Here is an 18,248-nt window from a genome sequence, read left to right as displayed (position 1 = left end):
CGCTCTCCTTTAAGGCGTGCTGTTGGATGCCCAAGGCTGCCCTAAGCTGTCCCACCTCGTGCTTCGCTAGCGATAACTCGAGGTTGAGAGCTTTCTTCTCTGAGAGGCATCGCCGCACCTGTTCTTTTAGGAGGCGAATGTCTTCTCTCAGATCGGTTGTCCTATTTTTCCAGATACGCGATTCTTTTCGTGTCGGTGTGATATGTAAATCTTTACGATAGGACTGCAATGGCGCTGATTTATTGACAATGGACACGGCTTTCTTTTCACTGTTTTCCTCCCATTGTCCCCCGAGACGATTGACACGAATGCCTATCTCACTGAGAGTCCGACCGAGATTCCACAAATGCTCCGCCATGCAGACCGAATAGCCGTACGTCTGAGACAGCGGGCAGATGCGACTGCTGAAATGCAGATCACGCCCAGTAAAATCAATCAAGTCATTAGCAAATGTCTGGCAGCATCAACGTATATCTGCGAAGTTCCTCTGAGAATGAACACTTTCAGACTGCCACCGACAGTAATAACCTGTTGCTTAGCATCCTAGAAAAAAAGACAACTTGGAAACTAATTTCCTCTATCAGTACTCTGCATTCAGAATATACCAACCAAACATGCCAGGTTCTCTGTGAGAAAATGTTTTTAGGCGAGAAGTGTATCATCCACAGGTAACTGGGATTACGTCATCTCTATCGTTTTATATTTCTTCAAGGATGCATAGCAACTGATTATTATAATCGTGTCACATTCTAAAAAATCCATTTATTACAGAGTTGTGCCAAGAGACAGATGTGTCTCTCGGACGCTGCTAAGAATTTTAATGTAATCTGCGATTAATCGATTTGAAACAACCTGTAATCTTTACTCCCAAGTTCCCACTTACGCTCCGAAACACGCCGATGGATATGTCAAGATGCTGGCGCAGCATGTCACGTATTATTCGAAAGCTATGCTCCAAGGTCCGTCGACTCTGTTACAATCATTTTGAAGATGATGATGTTGAGGAGGCGTTGATTATTAACAAGGAATCTCTCCGGAAGCTCTCCAGTGATCACCTAAACAGCGACGAGCTGAGGAGGGACGCTCACATCTGGCAGAACAGGACCAATGAGTTGAGGGAGGAAGTTCGCATACTCAAGAAGCAAGTGAAGGAATGCGTTACCGAGAAGGACGCTTTATATATCGGACTAAAGCGAGCCAAAGAGGAGATGAGCGAACTGAGAGCCGCGCTGCGACTCCAGCAGGATGTATTAAAAGAGCGCACCGCCGAGATCCGAGCCATTCAGGATCAGGTGCGGAGGCGAGACGCCAGGATTGGCGAATACGTCCAAACTATTCGTGATCTGCAGGAACAGATCAGTGTGATGAAAAAGCAAGTTCAGGAGTGCATCGTATATAAGGAAGCGATGAAGAAAGTGGGGAATGAGCAACGAGAAGAGTTGTCAGGGGAGTCCAAAAGCAGTACCGAGCAGTGTCCAGTGAAGGAAAGCGAGAACGAGGTAAGTGTCCGAGCTCAGGACTACCAGAGCCAAGGACTTCCTTGGGAAACCCAATATGTATGTTGAATGGAGTTTCTAGTAGGTACCTACTGTCCCATTAATATGGAAATTGATACATACTGATAATAACCCTTCAATGGATTGATAGCATGGAGATCTGGGTGTCTCAATAGGAAGAGTCATTTCTCTTCAACAGGGCAAACAAGTGTGCATAGATGGTGGGGTGAGGAATAGGCATTACCTGTGTGTAAAGTGGATGTAGTTATTTGAGAAATGTGTGGCATGATGAGAAATAAGGGAAGGAAACATACTGTATATCACTAGGAAGGTGCCTATCTGAAATAATGTAGCATGTGGACTGAGTTGCTCTAACATTCTGGTTAACAAGATATAAGACATTTGTATTATGCAGTTTTGGCAATCAGGCAAATTCTTTAATTGCTAATTGCTCCAGAGTGATTTAGATTAAATGTGCCAGTGTACATATTTGAATTGCTTCACGATATTGGTTAACAGTTTTGTATACTTAAATTGCTCAGTGTCACAAAGAAAGTCAGAGATGGGGATAAAACCAACAGACATGTGTTGTACAGTCTGGTGTCTTACAGTTTAGCACTGTTTCTCTTATTCTAAGGCGATTTCATGATAAGTTTTATTATTTCATTAGGTCTATTTTTATAGGTAGTGACAAGAATAATGATTATGAGCCACAAATTAAAGGTATTATGCTTTCCTGGCCCAGTATGCTCAGGCATTCAGTAAAGCATGGACATTTTTCTAATTTCCACTTAAAATAGTTTGGTAGTCACTTCTTGTTGAACTTTTGTACATCTTTTGATGCACCCGGACACATCATCATTGATGTAACCAATGGGTCACTAGGTGTTTGATGCTCTTATCCAAGTGACCCAGCCGGATTTGATCAGACTCTAGTTTGTCTCCAAGAAGCATGCAAGTTCACAAATTGCTCCTTCTGACCCACATCCATCCACAGGCCCTCTGTGCAATCTCTTTGATAGGAGCTTGAACTATATATATGCAAGACAACATGCTATATAAATGTTTCTGTTGCTCTGATGGCTTTTCTCTGGGTGCACTTGTGATTCCCAACAGAGACAGACTGGCATGTGAACTCTCCTTTTCAGCCCAACGGAGCCTGCCACACATACCTGTGGCACTCGGTTAGCATCTGAATCTCTTCCTTTCACTTTCCTCCTCTATTTAATCAGTGCAATCAGCTCAAGTTCCAGTAGCTGCGCAAATTTTTCAGATAGCAGTACTATGTCTAATTTATGTCTAGTGTAAGTGTTGTTACTGTGGTGTTTGATGGAATATGAAATTGTCAGTTTTGCAGCGGTCTAATTAGCCTCTGTGGCTCCATCTTTATTTTAAACTAATCATTGAGCTCTGTGGTTTTTGTTGAGTTCAGTCTGATATTTTGAACTACTCTAAATGAGATTTAATTAAACTACCTTTAAAAGGACTGAGAAATGTATGTTTATCAAATTTAGTTCATTTTTGTGTGAAAAATTCATGGTTTATTATTTTATCACCATACCTCTATGCTATTATAAGAATTTTCATTCTAAAATAATATAATGCTTTAATGTTGGACAAATGATATAGTATTAAGAGATGCAGTAAAGGTTATGAAATTGTAATTTTTAGCTGTTAGATTTTACTTCAGCCTGCCATTTGTTAATGGCGTCTTTACCATTGGTGATGCTTGTTGGTTATGAACTACATAAGAAGAATAACTAAAATATTTTCTCCTTTCTGCAGAAGGTAAAAAAATTATTCTTCACTTTTTCTGTTAATGCACCTTTAAAATGGTAGTCTAATGCTAGACTATTATATAATTACTAGCTGTGTAAGCCCATGCTGTAAAAAGCCCGAACTCTTAGAAACCATGGATTCTGGCACTTTAATCAATTAATCACATCGGCTGTGCATTACCAGTTAAGTGAGGCTCTCTTTCCTCGGTGGTCGCCTCAATTGTCTATCAATGGTTAAGCAAGTTTCTCTTTCTTCGGAGGTTTCATTTTGCCGATGTGGTCGCCTTGCTTGTGTATTAGCAGTTAAACGAGTTTCTCTTTTCTTGGCGGTTTCATTTTGGCGACATAATTGCTTTCTTTGAGCTTCATGCTGTAGCCTCACAGTTCCCGGCCACCTCGCAGTTCCAGGCCAGACAAACAGACACAAACACTTCCACGCATAGATGTTTATATATAAGATGTTTGAAATTTGCAGATTGTTCTCTTTACAGACATTTTTGTTCTGTAATACTGTTGTTCAGTGCTATCAGTACTTTGGGTTAGGATTGTTGGATGGAATTGATTGTGTCTGATGGAATCTTTTTCTGCCTTTGCCTACTACGGGTATATCCACTTCAGCCATTTATCTCTTTGGTGTTCAAACATAATTCTCATGTTAAGAGTTATTTTTTTACATTTTAGTTAGGTATTCCAAAGCCTATAAGCATTCCTTTCCATGGCTGTTAAGATAAAAATTGTGAATACTGTCTTTATGACACTCAGCAAAAAGGCTCACTTTAGTGGTGTCAATCAGTATAAAATTATTGACCAAACTTTTGGCTACCTTTGGCATCCCCTCCTGAATCAGACATTGCAGATCACAACCATTCCTAGTTTGTTTTTTGTTTTGAAAGGTTCTGATAAAGTGTCCTTGGAACATATGGATCAGCTTCAGCTGTTATGATAAAATAATTGCAGTTTGCATTACCATTTCTGTGTTTTCCTGTTGTGAAATTAATTACAAATACTCTGCCTCGTTTATTTTTCCTTAATTCTAATAGCTCCTCAGCACATCACTTAAATGAACACAACTACAATAGCAATGTGCTGCTTGTTCACCTTCTGCCATACTATTTCAGTTGGTATGCAATGATTTAAATGTTCTTGGATTAACAAAGATTAGCCATAGACAGGAAAAAGGATAGGAGTCTATTAAGAGTTTACTGCTACTATTTAAATAATTATTTTTGAGCCTAGATTTTTAATATAATTGTAATGAAATATCCTATTATTAGAAAGTCTGGTCATAGTCAGTATTTAAAAAATGCACTCTACATTCGGCAGCTTTACATTAAAAACACGTGTTTAATAAAATGGAAAAAACACTGTGTGCAGAGTTTCAACATTTTCTTAGAAATAAGGCAATGGAAATTGCAAAAATAATATATTGCAGCCTGTAAAACAGTGAAAGTGACTGTGTACCCACAGTCTTTTTACACCTCAGTAGAATAGAAAAGGGAGCACTTCAGGTACAGGCAGCCCTGTAACCTTAATGCAAAACTGCTAAATATTTAAATGTGAAAGTTTCTGTTTAGTTTTGTCAATCTTTGTCCATTGGTTATAAGTTGAATTTACACTGTTAACAGGTGGGATTTTTGCAATGTCTCACACCTGTCTCTTGATCTTACACTTTGACTTTCTTACCATCCAAGATAAAAGAAAAGAAAGAAATATGGAAAAATGCTGTTTTCTTTTCCACAGGGACCTGATGGTGAACCCCAAGCTGCAGCACAACCAGGAGTCACTATCAAAAAGCTGGAGCACCAAACACCATCAAACAGGCCTGACAGCTCCCAGGACACAAGTAGGAAGAGCTTTGCTGATGGTACCATTTCCTTATTTCTGATTCTTAGCTGTATAACACGCAAACTGTATAGCACCATCTCAGACATGTTGAAATCTAAGTAATAAACATAGAACTCAGCATTAATGTTTTCAGTGCACCATGCAATGCATATCTCACTGTTTTGTGCCATTTGGTATGGGATTTGCCAAAGCAGTTTTGTAATGACAAATACAATGCATCTTATTAATAAAAATGTTAGTTAATAAACATGACACATAGGCACTTATGTTATTAAGGTGAATATTAAGAATCTAGTAGATGTCTTCTTCACTCATTTGACAAGAGATTAGTTAAAGCAGTTGTTCTCAAACTGTGAGGTGGGCCCCCCTAGGGGACGTGAAGTAACAAAGGGGGGAAGGGGGTGCGAAGATATGAAAAAAAGAAAACAAGAATCAAAAATATGAAAAATATATCTATTGAAACCGAAACAAATTAACTTAAACTACATTCTGATGCAAGAAAAATAAATATAGAGTTAAATAAATGTCTTTAAAAGTTAAGTAGGTATAATAAAATATGCATCTATGATATATCATTAATTAAAAAAGAACAAATTGGTATTCGTGGGCTCCTTTCAAAAAAACGTTAGGGAGCGCAATTAAAACTGTTATGAAAACTCGGGTCGCAAATACTTAAAGTTTGAGAAACGCTGAGTTAAAGAGTTATGGCTGAAACAATTTAAAAGGCTTACTTTTAAACACAGTGGTTGCTTAAGATGTAAAAATTCTAAATATAAGAACATGGAGGGGAATTTTTTTAATTTTATGAATGGAACATGAGACATGATTCATTTTGTGATGATAGTAGAAAGGCCAGCTAATTAAGATCCTATTACGTCATCCTCTTCATGTACCATTATAAATTTGCCACCTAGGTCCAGACCAGAAATAAACTGTGTACAAAAAAAGCCCATTCAGCTATTAAAAAATAACACTTTTTAAAGATGTAGCTCTTCCACAGCACAGACATTTAGACTGAATGATCTGCTGGTAAACAAAGCAGCACTAAGCTGATAAAAACTGCCTGATGATGGTCTATGTTATTCACATAACTAGTGTACACACCAGATCAATGTATTTCTTTATGCTTATTAATTTTAATAGCTCATTGGATTAAAATATAACACATACCTGAGTGTTGGAAGCCTTAGTGGTGCTGTGAATATCAGTTGGCTCTACTGTGATACGTGAAACTATGGAAATCACTCAGCCATGATCTGCTGCCCCCTGCCACATTTCCTCCTAAGCCATGTGTTTGCTGCTTCTCTTTTTTGTTTATCCTTCTTAATAATTCTCTATCATTAACAAGTAATGCTTTTAAAATAGGTGAACATTTATTTTTGAAACTGTATACATTTGTTATGACTTTATCCCTTTCATCCAAGTCTCACAAAGCCAGACGTGATTCTCAGACGAGAATACACATCCGGGAATAACCCATTAAAAAGTGTGAAGTGAATAACGAAAAATACTGCCCTGCAAAGGCTACACCCACGGGCTTCCTCCTAAAACATGAGAGCACACACACACACACACACACATAGACTATCACATCTACTGGGCTCCACACATTTGAGAAGTGCCTCTTGTCTGCTACTATTTCTTTCTATTATTTTAAATATTGCATCACTATATGACATAACAACAGCAAACAGAGTTTAGATAAACAGTGTGGTCTATGGACCACATGTGTCTTGGCATTTTTGCATTTCAAATTAGATAGTAAATTTAAATTTCTTTATTTATTTAGGCATGCAATCAGAAGGTGGATGTTGTGCAGCCTCATTTGTGCATCTATTGGTGTCATTGGGTAGATTTGTTGATGCAGGTGTTTTGAGTATGAAATCTGCATCTCTTGGGGTTCTTCATTATCAGATCTCTTAATGGCAGTCCTTTTGATGGAGTGTGATGCACTGTTTACTTCAAATGTATATTTTGCTGTTTATGTTTTCATGAACATAGCTGCCAGTTCTTGCATGCCAACATCAACTCTTACACTGTCGTTGTAACTCTGAGTAACAGAGTGCACACACAGCACCTGTGACAAAATATTATTCATGTTTACTATTTATCCATTTATGCGATTGCTTGCCAATGTATCCTCTGATACTACAGAGAGGTTTGTCCCTTGCAACAGGTAATGTTTATTTTTAGAACAGGTCATGTTTATTTTTCAAATGTGTAATGTACTCTCTGCACATGTGACATGCATTTATATGTCTAATAGAATTTTTTAGGAGACTTTTCGACTATAGACGGTTCATTATAAGGAGAAGCTTGCTCTCTGTCAGACCAGGTTAACAAGAGCACCTCTGATCTTTGCAGTACAAAATCTCCGCCCCTACTGTGAGCACTGCCTTCATGAGGCTTTGGATTGGTTTAGAAATGTAACACTCAGAGAACCATCTAATTGTCCCCATCCCTGGTCTAAGCAAAATTCACTCATGTTTGTCTCCGTCTGGCTTCAGCAAGATTATTTTCATCCTATCCCTTTTCCTATTCTTGGAGGCTCCAAGTTATTTGTCTATAAACTGATAGCAGAGGTACTGACTGTTGATGAATAATACTGTATGTACAGTATATGTATGTGGGTTTCATAAAGTGAGTCATTTAGAACAGCAGCACTTATTCATGAGAAATTTACAAGGAACAGAAATTCTATGTGCTTGCTTGACATAATATAAAAAAGTCAAGCCAACTCTTCAATATGTTTATCTTTGGCACAGCACTTCCATTAGTCAATTTTACGTTTCATATATATTTTAGTAGTACTAGTGTGTTGTACCGTGTTAGCCATTATGAATATAGTGAGAAGTCAAGCAAAATGACTCCTTTTATTGGCTAACTAAAAAAAGCTTGCATATTGCTTTTTAGTTAGCCAATAAAAGGTGCCATTTTGCTTGACTTCTTAATATATATTTTAGGAAAGGTAAGTTGTTCACATGTTTAAGAATACTAGATACTGTAACATTCTGTCACTAGTAGGGAATCCATTCCCGGACGAGTTTATCCATTCCCGGGAATTCGGGAATCCCGCATGTCATTCCCGGGAATCCCGGGCTTCCCGGGATGACACAGTGCACGGGCATCTCACATGTGAACGGTTTTAGAACGACCGACACTTATTTTTAATAAAACTACTTCAGTATGTTGACACCAATAAAAGACTAACCTTATCTACAAGCAGTTCATGCTGTCATAGAAGTACATGTATCTATATCAGGGGTGCCCAATGCGTCGATCGCGATCGACCGGTAGATCGCAAAGGTAGTGCAGGTAGATCGTGTTGCATTCAAAAAAAATTTTTTTAAACGTTAGTCTATCATATATCCTCCCTATGACATTTGTCACTTGATTGACATACAGGCCAGTCTGAGATCTCCTTTCCTTTAAGACAATGGTCATCCCGCATGCACGATCAAACGCGCGCGAGCTACTGCAAAACACTGGCTGTGATCTAGTTAGCCTTCCAATTTATATCGACTAAAGAAGAGATTTAAAAAAAAAATTGTTTGAGGATGGTATGGGTTTTATGTGGAATTAGAAGAGGATTTTTTTCTCTCACAATGTCACAATCGAAGTGCGTTTGTCTGATCTGTCAATCTATCATTGCTATTCCAAAGAAGGAAAATGTGGAAAGGCACTTTCGAACTGTTCATAAAAACTACGAAACTGACTTCCTTCCAAAAAGCGATCTGAGAAAGAAAAAATTAGAGGGAACTAAAATCGCAGTTAATCGGACAGCCGTCATTTTTCACTCAGCTGAATTCAAAAGCTCCTTGACTGCATTATTCGGCTCTACTTATGTATGCGAGTAAGCCTTTTCCCAAATGAAGATTATTAAATCCAAATACTGTAGTGACTATAAATGTATTGAATTGTTATTGTGCCATAAAGTTTATTCAGTTATGCAAGGTACGACAACATATATTTTATTTTATGTATAAAGTATACTCAGTATATACAGGTATATATATATATATATATATATATATATATATATATATATATATATATATATATATATATATATATACTTTATATACTTTTTAATGTAGGTAGATCATTTCGACCTGGTTATTTTAAAAGTAGCTCGCAAGCCGAAAATCTGTGGGCACCCCTGATCTAGTTAGTTGCGGTAATAAGAGCGCAGAAAGCATAACTTGTCCAGCGTGCGGTCGTCCAGGCTAGAGAGTACTTCGTGCAGATTACGCCAGCTGCTGAGAAAGTACGCTTTGCCTCCACTGAAGTAGGCAGCACAGTTACAGATACAGATACACTTGTTCTAAACAACGCCCTCGCTTGCCGTTGCTGTGAAACACCGCTATTTCAGCTGTTACTGATGCATCCAGTTTCTTGACATCATTATATGATGGCAAGTTTCTTGGCACATATAATGCGGATGCAACAGACTGACGCATTGCAATTTCAAGTTGCTGTTCAAAGCTGTTGTTTGACAGACGTCAATGAAGTCTTCAGTTTTCAACTATAACTGTTATTTCTTGATCGATTTTTACACTTTTACACGCTATATATGCGAACTTGGCCGTTCCCGGTTTCCCGGGAATTAAGCGGGAATGAAAAATGTCCGGGAATTCCGGGCTCGGTGGATGCACATCTGTCCAAGTTGGACTTTTACAAAATAAATACATTGTACTTTCATTACCGGAGTACAGAATAAGTAGAAAGCTATCAGAAGTTTTATCTGGAAGCCATGCAGCTTGAACAGCCATCAATAAGTGATTATTATTGCATTACATTTTATATGATTCCAAGATGTACAATTGAAAATTGTTAAGAATTTTTTTATTCATAGTGCCCTGAATAATGGCTCTATTCAATTATAGTGGTGTTATTAAACTAGTTGTGGTACCCATCAAAGATGAGTTTAAATCTCAGTAATCAATGTAGGCTTTGTGTTTTTTATTTGATGCAAGGGTTATCCATTTGGTCTCTCATATAACAATATGAAACCAGTCTCTTCCCTCACGGTAGCCTTTTCCTCTTTGGATCGAGCACCCCATTTTCACCACTTCCTCTCGGCATAATGTGTTGAACTGACCACTCCTAGAGTTGAAGTGTTTTGTTGAGAAAATGCGGCAGTGGACGCTACCTTATTGGCCTTGTTTAGTGACTCTAACCTAATAGTGTTGGGGCTTTGGTTTCCTGACATGCACATCAATTTATTGTTGTTTTCACTTGTCTATTGCCCACCACACAGAGTTATCACTTATTAGCATTACACCTATAAACCTCATTCATGTAGCTCAAGCAGGTTCAAGAAAGTGGCTACCATGATGCTGTTGCCAGGTTCTAATGTTGGACAACGGAATAGGTTGATAAGACCAATTTTCTTATTTTATGACCCTTATTTCTTATTTATTTTTTTTACCATTCTTCTGTATATTTTGCCTATTTTTTTATTTTTCTTCCTGACCCTAGAAACTGGATGGATACACAAGTACGTAGACACACATACACAGACACTTGCCCTTTTATTAAGGTGGGTGGTGCAGTCATAACATTTTTTTCAAGGTTCTGCTTTACTTGAATGTTGTGTTACAGAAAACTACAAATACAACAATATATATTTGTTATCTGTGATTTCAAGCAATTCAAAAGCATACATCACTTCCACTTTTACAATTACACTAGCAGCGTTGTTTCCCAATCTTCATCACTGTAAATTTTATTTTACACTAACCTGAGTAACACACAATGGCCCGTATGCAGAGCAGCAGACAGTTGTCTGTTAGCAACACATGAACATACAGGGGCCTGTGCCTTCTTGAAATGGCAGGGGTAAATTGATAGGTTGGAAAGAATTTGTGTTATTTATTAAGACTCCTCAAGTTATTTCTGCCAATGCATCAAGACATCATATAGACTGTGTTCTACATTGTACATTACCCGAGCTGCCCCCCAATTCTCCATAGAATGTAATACTCATGCAAAATGTGATTGGGCCTGAGATTCAAATCTAGGTTTCTGGAAATGTGTGAGAGTAGCAATAAACACTGCATCATCCACATATAATCCATCTTAGTCAAAAAATGATTTATAAGTGCCAACTTGCCCCTGAAAATTCTTACAGACTGCCTACAAAAGGGATCAGGTTTAACTCTCTATAAAGTCTACGTTAAAAAAAAAAAAAAAAAAAGTTAGTGTGTTTATTAAATGCTGCAAAAATAAAAAATATATTTTTGCTGAGTTACATCAGTAAAGACCACCATAATATTTTATTACAAATGGATGCTGAGATTTTACAATAATGAATTTTTCAATATGAAGGCCCAATGACTAAAAGAAAAGGCGCTTGATAAAAATGACACAAACTAGAAGGAAACATTCCTTCTTTAAGACATTTTGGCATTTTAGATGATGATTAAAAAACTCTAGCTATGCCCAGGCTGAACCTGTCAATATTGAGAGACTGAGGTTTTTCATAAAAGTTTTGATTTTTAAACTATTTTATTCTTTGCAGAGCTTGCTCCAGGAGTGACATTACTGCAACGAACAAACACTGGTATGTCATTGCATATTGGATCAACTTTCTAAGGTCACAGGGTGCAATACGTACATTATCACAGTGCTATTACACTTGGTTTTTTTTTGGTTATACTGTATATGTAGTAGCATGAGGTTTATATTTGTAAGAAATTGTGAAATAGACTTATTTTTACCATAGATCTTTACACACGTTTGCCATTTTCTTATTTATTTTCCTCTTTCTGTGTAGTTTGCTTCCTTAAAACCATTCTAATAGTAACAGTTAACATTAAGCAGAGTAGACATGGACAAATGACAATGAAGGCTAAAACATTGTGATTACTTTAGTGTCAGACACAATAGCATGGCCAGAATAATGGTTTAAAAGCTGGAAATCCTAGAAAAGTTGAAAGAAAATCAAAATCATGATGATGACCATGAAGAAAATCTTTAAAACCAAGATACAAAAACATTAAAGTATCTAAATGTAACACATATTGATTATACATTCCAATAAAGTTAAGCAAATTAAGTTTTAAAATTTCTGGTGTCAAGACTTTCAACAGTCAGTGCCATTTGTCTTGGTGTCTACTTTGTTCAGTATTGTCATCATAATGGTATAATTATGGGAGCAAAGTCCAACTGAAAACGCCAAGTTAATAGAAAAATGACAAAAGAAATACAAATATTTCAAACTTTTTATTAACCTAAATGTTACATTACTGCTTTTCTCTACATGCCGAATAGGAAAAGAATAAAAAAAGAAAAAAATCAGATGAGTAAACAGTGAGATCATTTAAAGGAAAAATGTATGGCAATCCAAATTAATATTTAGAGATATCTCATATTGCATTTTAACTTACCTGGAAATGCATGTAAGATATCTTAAAATGAGTTACATATATTTGAAAATATATCTTTTCCAAGATATCTTAAATGGATTTAAGATAATCTTGAACAGATTTCAAAATCTATTTTTTATATATTTATTTTAATTTTTTCAGCTTTTTTTTGGCCACTAATAATAATGTATATATCATTTTGGGGGTTTTAAAGGTCATGCAATTTAATGGTAAAGTTGGTTTTCTAGTTTAGAATGTTTTTGAAGACATTAGTTTTGAAATATACCTTGTCGCAGCTCCATTTTACTTTATATGGACACTGCCAGTGTTTACTATTTATGATGCAGGGTTTCTCGGCAAGAGTGTGTGACATGTGACATCATGACACAACCATATAAATATCAGTATCAGTGTGAAATACTCTGGTTAATGACTCTTTTGCTACATTTCTTAGTCTATGATTTTCTCTCACCTCCTGACCTTTATTTATTTCCTGCGTTTCTGGTAATGTCTTTGGCTAGTTATTACATGTGAGGTCCATCTTCTTCTTCCAGCTTACTTAATACTGCTGCTGCTGTCCTGTGCCACCAGTGCACTGTTCATTTTAAGAGACTGCAAATGCGTTTTAAGATATATGAAATACCATAAAGGTTTCACTCTATATTGAGCTATATCATAAACTTTGAGATATCTTTAAAATAAGTCTGTAGGCATTTTCAGATGTCTGAAATGCAATTTAAGATATCTCAACATGGTTTCCAATAAAATGACTATTCTCAATGGGACTTTCTGTCTATTTTAAGATATCTTGAAATGAGCAAGAGGTTAAATTAAGATATCTTAAAAATGTAAGTCTCCGATATCTTATAAATGAATTGCATTTTAAGATATTTGGAATTCATTTTGAGATATCTGTAGATGGTAATTTGGCTCAGCATAAAAGCTGACTCACTAATTATAAAAATGGCTTGAATAAAAATCTGCAGCTACACGGCTCTTCTGGGCTGAAACTGACCACACTGCCTTCCTTTAATATTGTAGACTTGTTAAAATAATTTTATTTCATGCAATATATCTGCATCAGATAATCTCTCTTCTCGAGCGATTGGGGTGTTTTTGTCTAGCGAGATCAAAGTGCTGCCACATACAGACTTTGGTTTAAAGGTTTTAAAAGCACTGTTTAATTTAGAAAGTGGGATGAAGAGAAATGGATGTCATTTTATTTTGATATATCTCTTTCTTTCAAGTCTGCAATGGCCAATAATTTGTGCATAGCAAAAAAAGACTATGTCCTTTATGCTACTTGAATATTTCCAAAACCCACTTGCACATATTTCTGAGAAATATAATGAGAACACATTGTTATTTTCTTTTTAAGATTACAGGTCTTTCTGTGAGGCATACGATTTGGGCCCCATGGTTGCAAGGGGATCTTTTGGTCAAGTTTTTGCTGCCACTCGAAAGTCGGACAAATTACCTGTAAGAAAATATTTTCTGTGTAAATTCAAATATGTTTGCACAATAGTCTTGCATGCCTAAATGTAGATCATTTTTCTCTTTCAGGTGGCTGTTAAATTTATTAAAAGAGCCAGAGGTAATGGACATATGCAGCATGTAAGTTTTATTCATTATATATTTTGTGCCATATAATAATTACTGGAGCTCATTGTCCCTTTAAAAGGAAATTTACATAAGAACAGCATATCCATTTATCTCATTCTCACCTAATCAGACTTGATGGACAATGTTTTGGCCCTAATTTATTTTATGCCCATTCTATCACTGCAGCACTAGTCACATAACAAACATCATTTTCTTTCTTTCTTTCTTTCTTTCTTTCTTTCTTTCCAATATTCCAAAGCACTAATATAACCTTTAAATTTAAATGTGTATTTCAGTAATCAACTGAAATGGTTTAATAATAGGGCGGCACGGTAGCGCAATAGGTAACGTTGCTGCCTCGCAGTTAGGAGACCCGGGTTTGTTTCCCGGGTCCTCCCTTCGTCGAGTTTGCATGTTCTCTCTGTGTCTGCATGGGTTTTCCTCCCAGAGTCCAAAGACATGCAGGTTAGGTGCATTGGTGATTCTAAATTGTGCTTCGTGTGTGTGGGTGTGTCTGTTTCTGTGTTGTTATTCAATATTAAGAAAAAAAACATGATCACAAAAAAAAAGTTTACTCATTAAGTTTAGCAGAATGTTGTTATCCTAAACTTTATACTTATTAGAAAATTCTCTTGCTCATTATCTGAATTTTAGCCTGATGACCCTGAGGCAGTTCCTATGGAAGTGGCCACCATGAGAGCTGTTTGTGCTCCTCCCTCCTGTCCGTGGATCATCCAGTTACTGGACTGGTACTGTGGATCCTCAAAGACTCTTTTGGTCCTGGAGCGGCCTAAGCAGTGCATGAGCCTCTCGGAGTTTGCCCGAAACAATAGATGGAGACTGTCAGAGAAGCAGGCAAGCTTAATCTTTCAGCAGATAGTAAGGGCAATCCAACATTGCCATGCAAGAGGAGTATCTCATAACAGTCTCAATCTGGATAACATCCTGATAGAGATGCCTACAGAGCAGGTGAAGGTTATCAACTTCAGTTACGCTCTTTTCTTAGAGCCAGAAGAGGGCACTCGCTCTGCCGGTAAGTGTTCTTCATAAAGTTGGTTCCTCCTCATCTTTTAAAAGGTACAGATAATAAAGAGCTTGCATGTCTGCTTTCAATCGCAGGGTTCTATGCACCTCTTGGATGTTTTCTGCAGGACAGACGCCAAACAGTCCCTTTAACTGTGAAGACCCTTGGTGTATTGTTGTATGAGATGCTATGTGGTGCTCTGACCTTTGGAAGAGAACTGGAAATTATGCACAACATATTTACATGTGAAAGAAAACTGAGTATTGGTGAGGGAGAAAGAGTGGTACCAAGTTGTTTTAGCTGCCTGAAGTCTCATGACTCTTTTTGACTTCTCATTGCTCTTCTCCATACAGAATGTAAAGAGCTAATTCAGTGGTGCCTAAAGCCCTTTCCCAATGAACGCCCATCTCTAGAAGAAATCATAATACATCCATTTGTTTCATTCTGCCATCTGTATCAGAGTGAGTATCTGCAACCTGGTCATTCTGCTTAGTTAAACCAATTCTGTCAAAGACTTTTTGTGTAGCCAGACTTGAGTTTGAAAAAATTGTATCATTTTTGGTTAACACTAAGTAAATGCTGTAAGACAAGAAGAAGTGTTCTCTTGAACTCTCCCGTTTGCAGGCTTCTGGTTGCCATTCCATACACTTTGACATCCTTATTGTCACATCTTTGGCCATATCTTCCATAAGCTTTTTCTCTGTGCGCACATTGCAGCATGCTTTGCACATTTGTTAGGATGCTAAATTAACATGGTAAATAGATAATTGCTTAGAATATATTATTTTAGGCTTCACTTGATTAAATTTATTTTCAAAAAATCTCATTACAGTTGAGAAAAGACCTGACTTGATTTATCTAGATTGCAGCCTTTACATTAGCAAGTGCTGAAATTGCAATAAGGATGTATATCCCTTTAATATTTACTATACATAAATATAAAGGTACATAACAGATTCTGAATTAGTAAAAACCCCTGGTAGGTCTACTATGAAACTAATGAAGCGTAAGTCTCTTGGCCCCTTATTCCAGAGGGGCCCCCGAAGCAACTTTAATTTTCATCCCTTCATAACTCAAAAACTATAAGGCATAGAAAATTTTTACAGGTCAACATAGAGGTGTAAACAGGCTTTTAGAGCAATATCCCTTGTTTCCCACCCAAAAAAAAACACTTGAATCCCACCCCCCACTAAACTTTAGAAAGAACTTTGCCTGCTTTGCTCATCACTAGCTACCGATTAGCCTGAGTTCACAAAAATCATTGAAAGTCGCAAGCTAAATTAAAGGAAAGAGGAGAGGAGACTCTTCTCTATAGATTTTTTAAGTATTCTTGAGGTGAAAGGTTCCATTTGATTAACGATGGTTTTAAATGTATTAGATATATTGTACATTTAAGCTCCATTTTTGATATCTTCTGGTTGTTATAATACTGTGTTAGATACCACAATGTAGTATAGTGTGTGTTAAAAAATATGGATAGAACTTTCCAAGCTAGCAGACCATGTTAGTCTGCAGAGTGGCAGTGATAGTGCTATCAAAATGGACAGAAATGAAAGTTACAATTCATAAACTGAAGAGTAGGCAAATGAAGGAAAACAGGGATAGACAAAGATAGATACACTGATCTAAAAAACAAAATACCTTCGGTATAAAATCTTTCTCTTGATTTCCCTGATATTATTCACATATGCTACATATTATAGGTTTGTTATATTTGCACGATAGCAATGAGATACTTAAGAGACACATTGAGAATAATCCTTTCCTGAATACAGACATAGTTTTAAACCCAGCAGCCCACGCGGACACTACTTCTTCCTAATCAGTTACTAGGGATCTCTCTTTCCTGGTTTAATACCTAACGTTTTGCATGGCTTCTTGTCTGACCAGAAATAATTCACCCAATGTATTTAGAGGAAATATATACATTTAAATTTATACTCACTGGGTCACATGTTCTGGGCCTGCACCAAATTAACATTATTCTGGACAAAAATTTTTAATTACCTCTCAGACAGCCTTGGACTCACAATCCCTCCTAACCCATTAACAGCTGTGTTTGGGGTTCTTCCAGAGGGGCTTAAAGTGGAGAAGGACAAACAAATTGTGATTGCATTCACTACACTCTTGGCACGCAGACTTATTCTGATAAACTGGAAGAACCCAAACTCTCCTCTTTTAAGTCAGTGGGAAACTGATGTGTTATACTATTTGAAATTGGAAAAAATCAAATACTCAGTTAGAGGATCCGTACAGACTTTTTTCAAAACATGGCAGGATCTAATCAGTAATATTTTAAAATAAGTTTATAAAGCACAGAGAATTTATTAATTTAGGTATTTTTACAAGCCTTAAATTTTACACCATTTGGCTTGCTCTCTCTCTCAGGGGTGGGGATCGATCTGTTCTTAACATAATTCTTTTTTTGTAAAAACTTGATTGCTATGTATTGATTGTAATAAAATTAATAAATAAAAAAAAATTATACTTTTGATGTCACTTTTTCTTGTGTTTTTTCAGAACTATCATGAAGAAGTCCCTGAGATTAAAGGCTATTACAAAGAAAACAGAAATCTGATCTTCAATCCTGAGGTCTTTTCTGTTTAATGAAAGGGCCGAGTTTATTCCAGCGTGACAAACTTGCCTGCACCATTTTGTACTGAGGCTGACAGTGTCGCAGTTTGATGTGCTTACACTTTTCATGGGACCTAAAGATAGAACACATACTTGAGGACAGGCATTGTTGGCCCAAGTCAGACCTCTTAAGAAGCAATATTTGGATGCACTCCTTTACATGTACACATACCAATAAAATGTATTTGTTTTGCTGCCTCTGGCTCAGAGCAATTACTTAGTCTGTTTAGGCATCTTTTTTTCCCCAGGTAGGTGATTCAGAGCATCTGGATCTATATATATATATATATATATGTATTTACAAGGTAAGTTAATACAGTATATAAGCTGACTTAAATGTTTCGTCCCTCTTGGCTAATTGTGTAAAATCCAACTGATAAGCCGTCTCCATACATTTTCTATTTCATGAAAGACAAGGCTGTAAAGGGAACTTGAAGAATGGAGTGGCAGACTTGATAGTCAAACCATGAAGCAAATCAAATTTGTGTGATACAGTTGA

The 18,248-nt window shown here is 36.8% G+C and overlaps 2 protein-coding genes across 2 annotated transcripts; both read left to right on the top strand.

Moving 5' to 3' along the window:
- Positions 1-757: 757 nt before the first annotated feature.
- Positions 758-15,032, top strand: LOC120543319. The gene is made up of 7 exons (XM_039776354.1): positions 758-1,499; positions 5,015-5,138; positions 11,643-11,684; positions 13,868-13,968; positions 14,053-14,103; positions 14,746-14,946; positions 15,018-15,032. The coding sequence occupies exons 1-7, from the start codon at positions 900-902 to the stop codon at positions 15,030-15,032; spliced, it is 1,134 nt and encodes a 377-aa protein (XP_039632288.1). The 5' UTR covers positions 758-899.
- Positions 14,911-17,872, top strand: LOC120541918 (serine/threonine-protein kinase pim-3). Its single transcript, XM_039773897.1, has 4 exons — positions 14,911-15,124; positions 15,211-15,381; positions 15,469-15,576; positions 17,636-17,872. The coding sequence occupies exons 1-4, from the start codon at positions 15,046-15,048 to the stop codon at positions 17,644-17,646; spliced, it is 369 nt and encodes a 122-aa protein (XP_039629831.1). The 5' UTR covers positions 14,911-15,045; the 3' UTR covers positions 17,647-17,872.
- Positions 17,873-18,248: the final 376 nt, after the last annotated feature.

The sequence above is a fragment of the Polypterus senegalus genome, chromosome 13 (assembly GCF_016835505.1).
Source record: "Polypterus senegalus isolate Bchr_013 chromosome 13, ASM1683550v1, whole genome shotgun sequence".
Classification (NCBI taxonomy): Eukaryota; Metazoa; Chordata; class Cladistia; order Polypteriformes; family Polypteridae; genus Polypterus; species Polypterus senegalus.
This window is presented reverse-complemented; position numbering and strand designations above follow the sequence as displayed.

Excerpts from the sequence above, each read along its gene's own strand:
- LOC120541918 (XM_039773897.1), top strand. The coding sequence starts at position 15,046 with ATGCCTACAGAGCAGGTGAAGGTTATCAACTTCAGTTACGCTCTTTTC. Across the intron at positions 15,125-15,210 it reads AGAGGGCACTCGCTCTGCCG|GGTTCTATGCACCTCTTGGA; the intron begins GTAAGTGTTCTT and ends TTTCAATCGCAG. Across the intron at positions 15,382-15,468 it reads TGAAAGAAAACTGAGTATTG|AATGTAAAGAGCTAATTCAG; the intron begins GTGAGGGAGAAA and ends TTCTCCATACAG.
- LOC120543319 (XM_039776354.1), top strand. The coding sequence starts at position 900 with ATGGATATGTCAAGATGCTGGCGCAGCATGTCACGTATTATTCGAAAG. Across the intron at positions 5,139-11,642 it reads TAGGAAGAGCTTTGCTGATG|AGCTTGCTCCAGGAGTGACA; the intron begins GTACCATTTCCT and ends TATTCTTTGCAG. Across the intron at positions 13,969-14,052 it reads GAAAGTCGGACAAATTACCT|GTGGCTGTTAAATTTATTAA; the intron begins GTAAGAAAATAT and ends TTTCTCTTTCAG.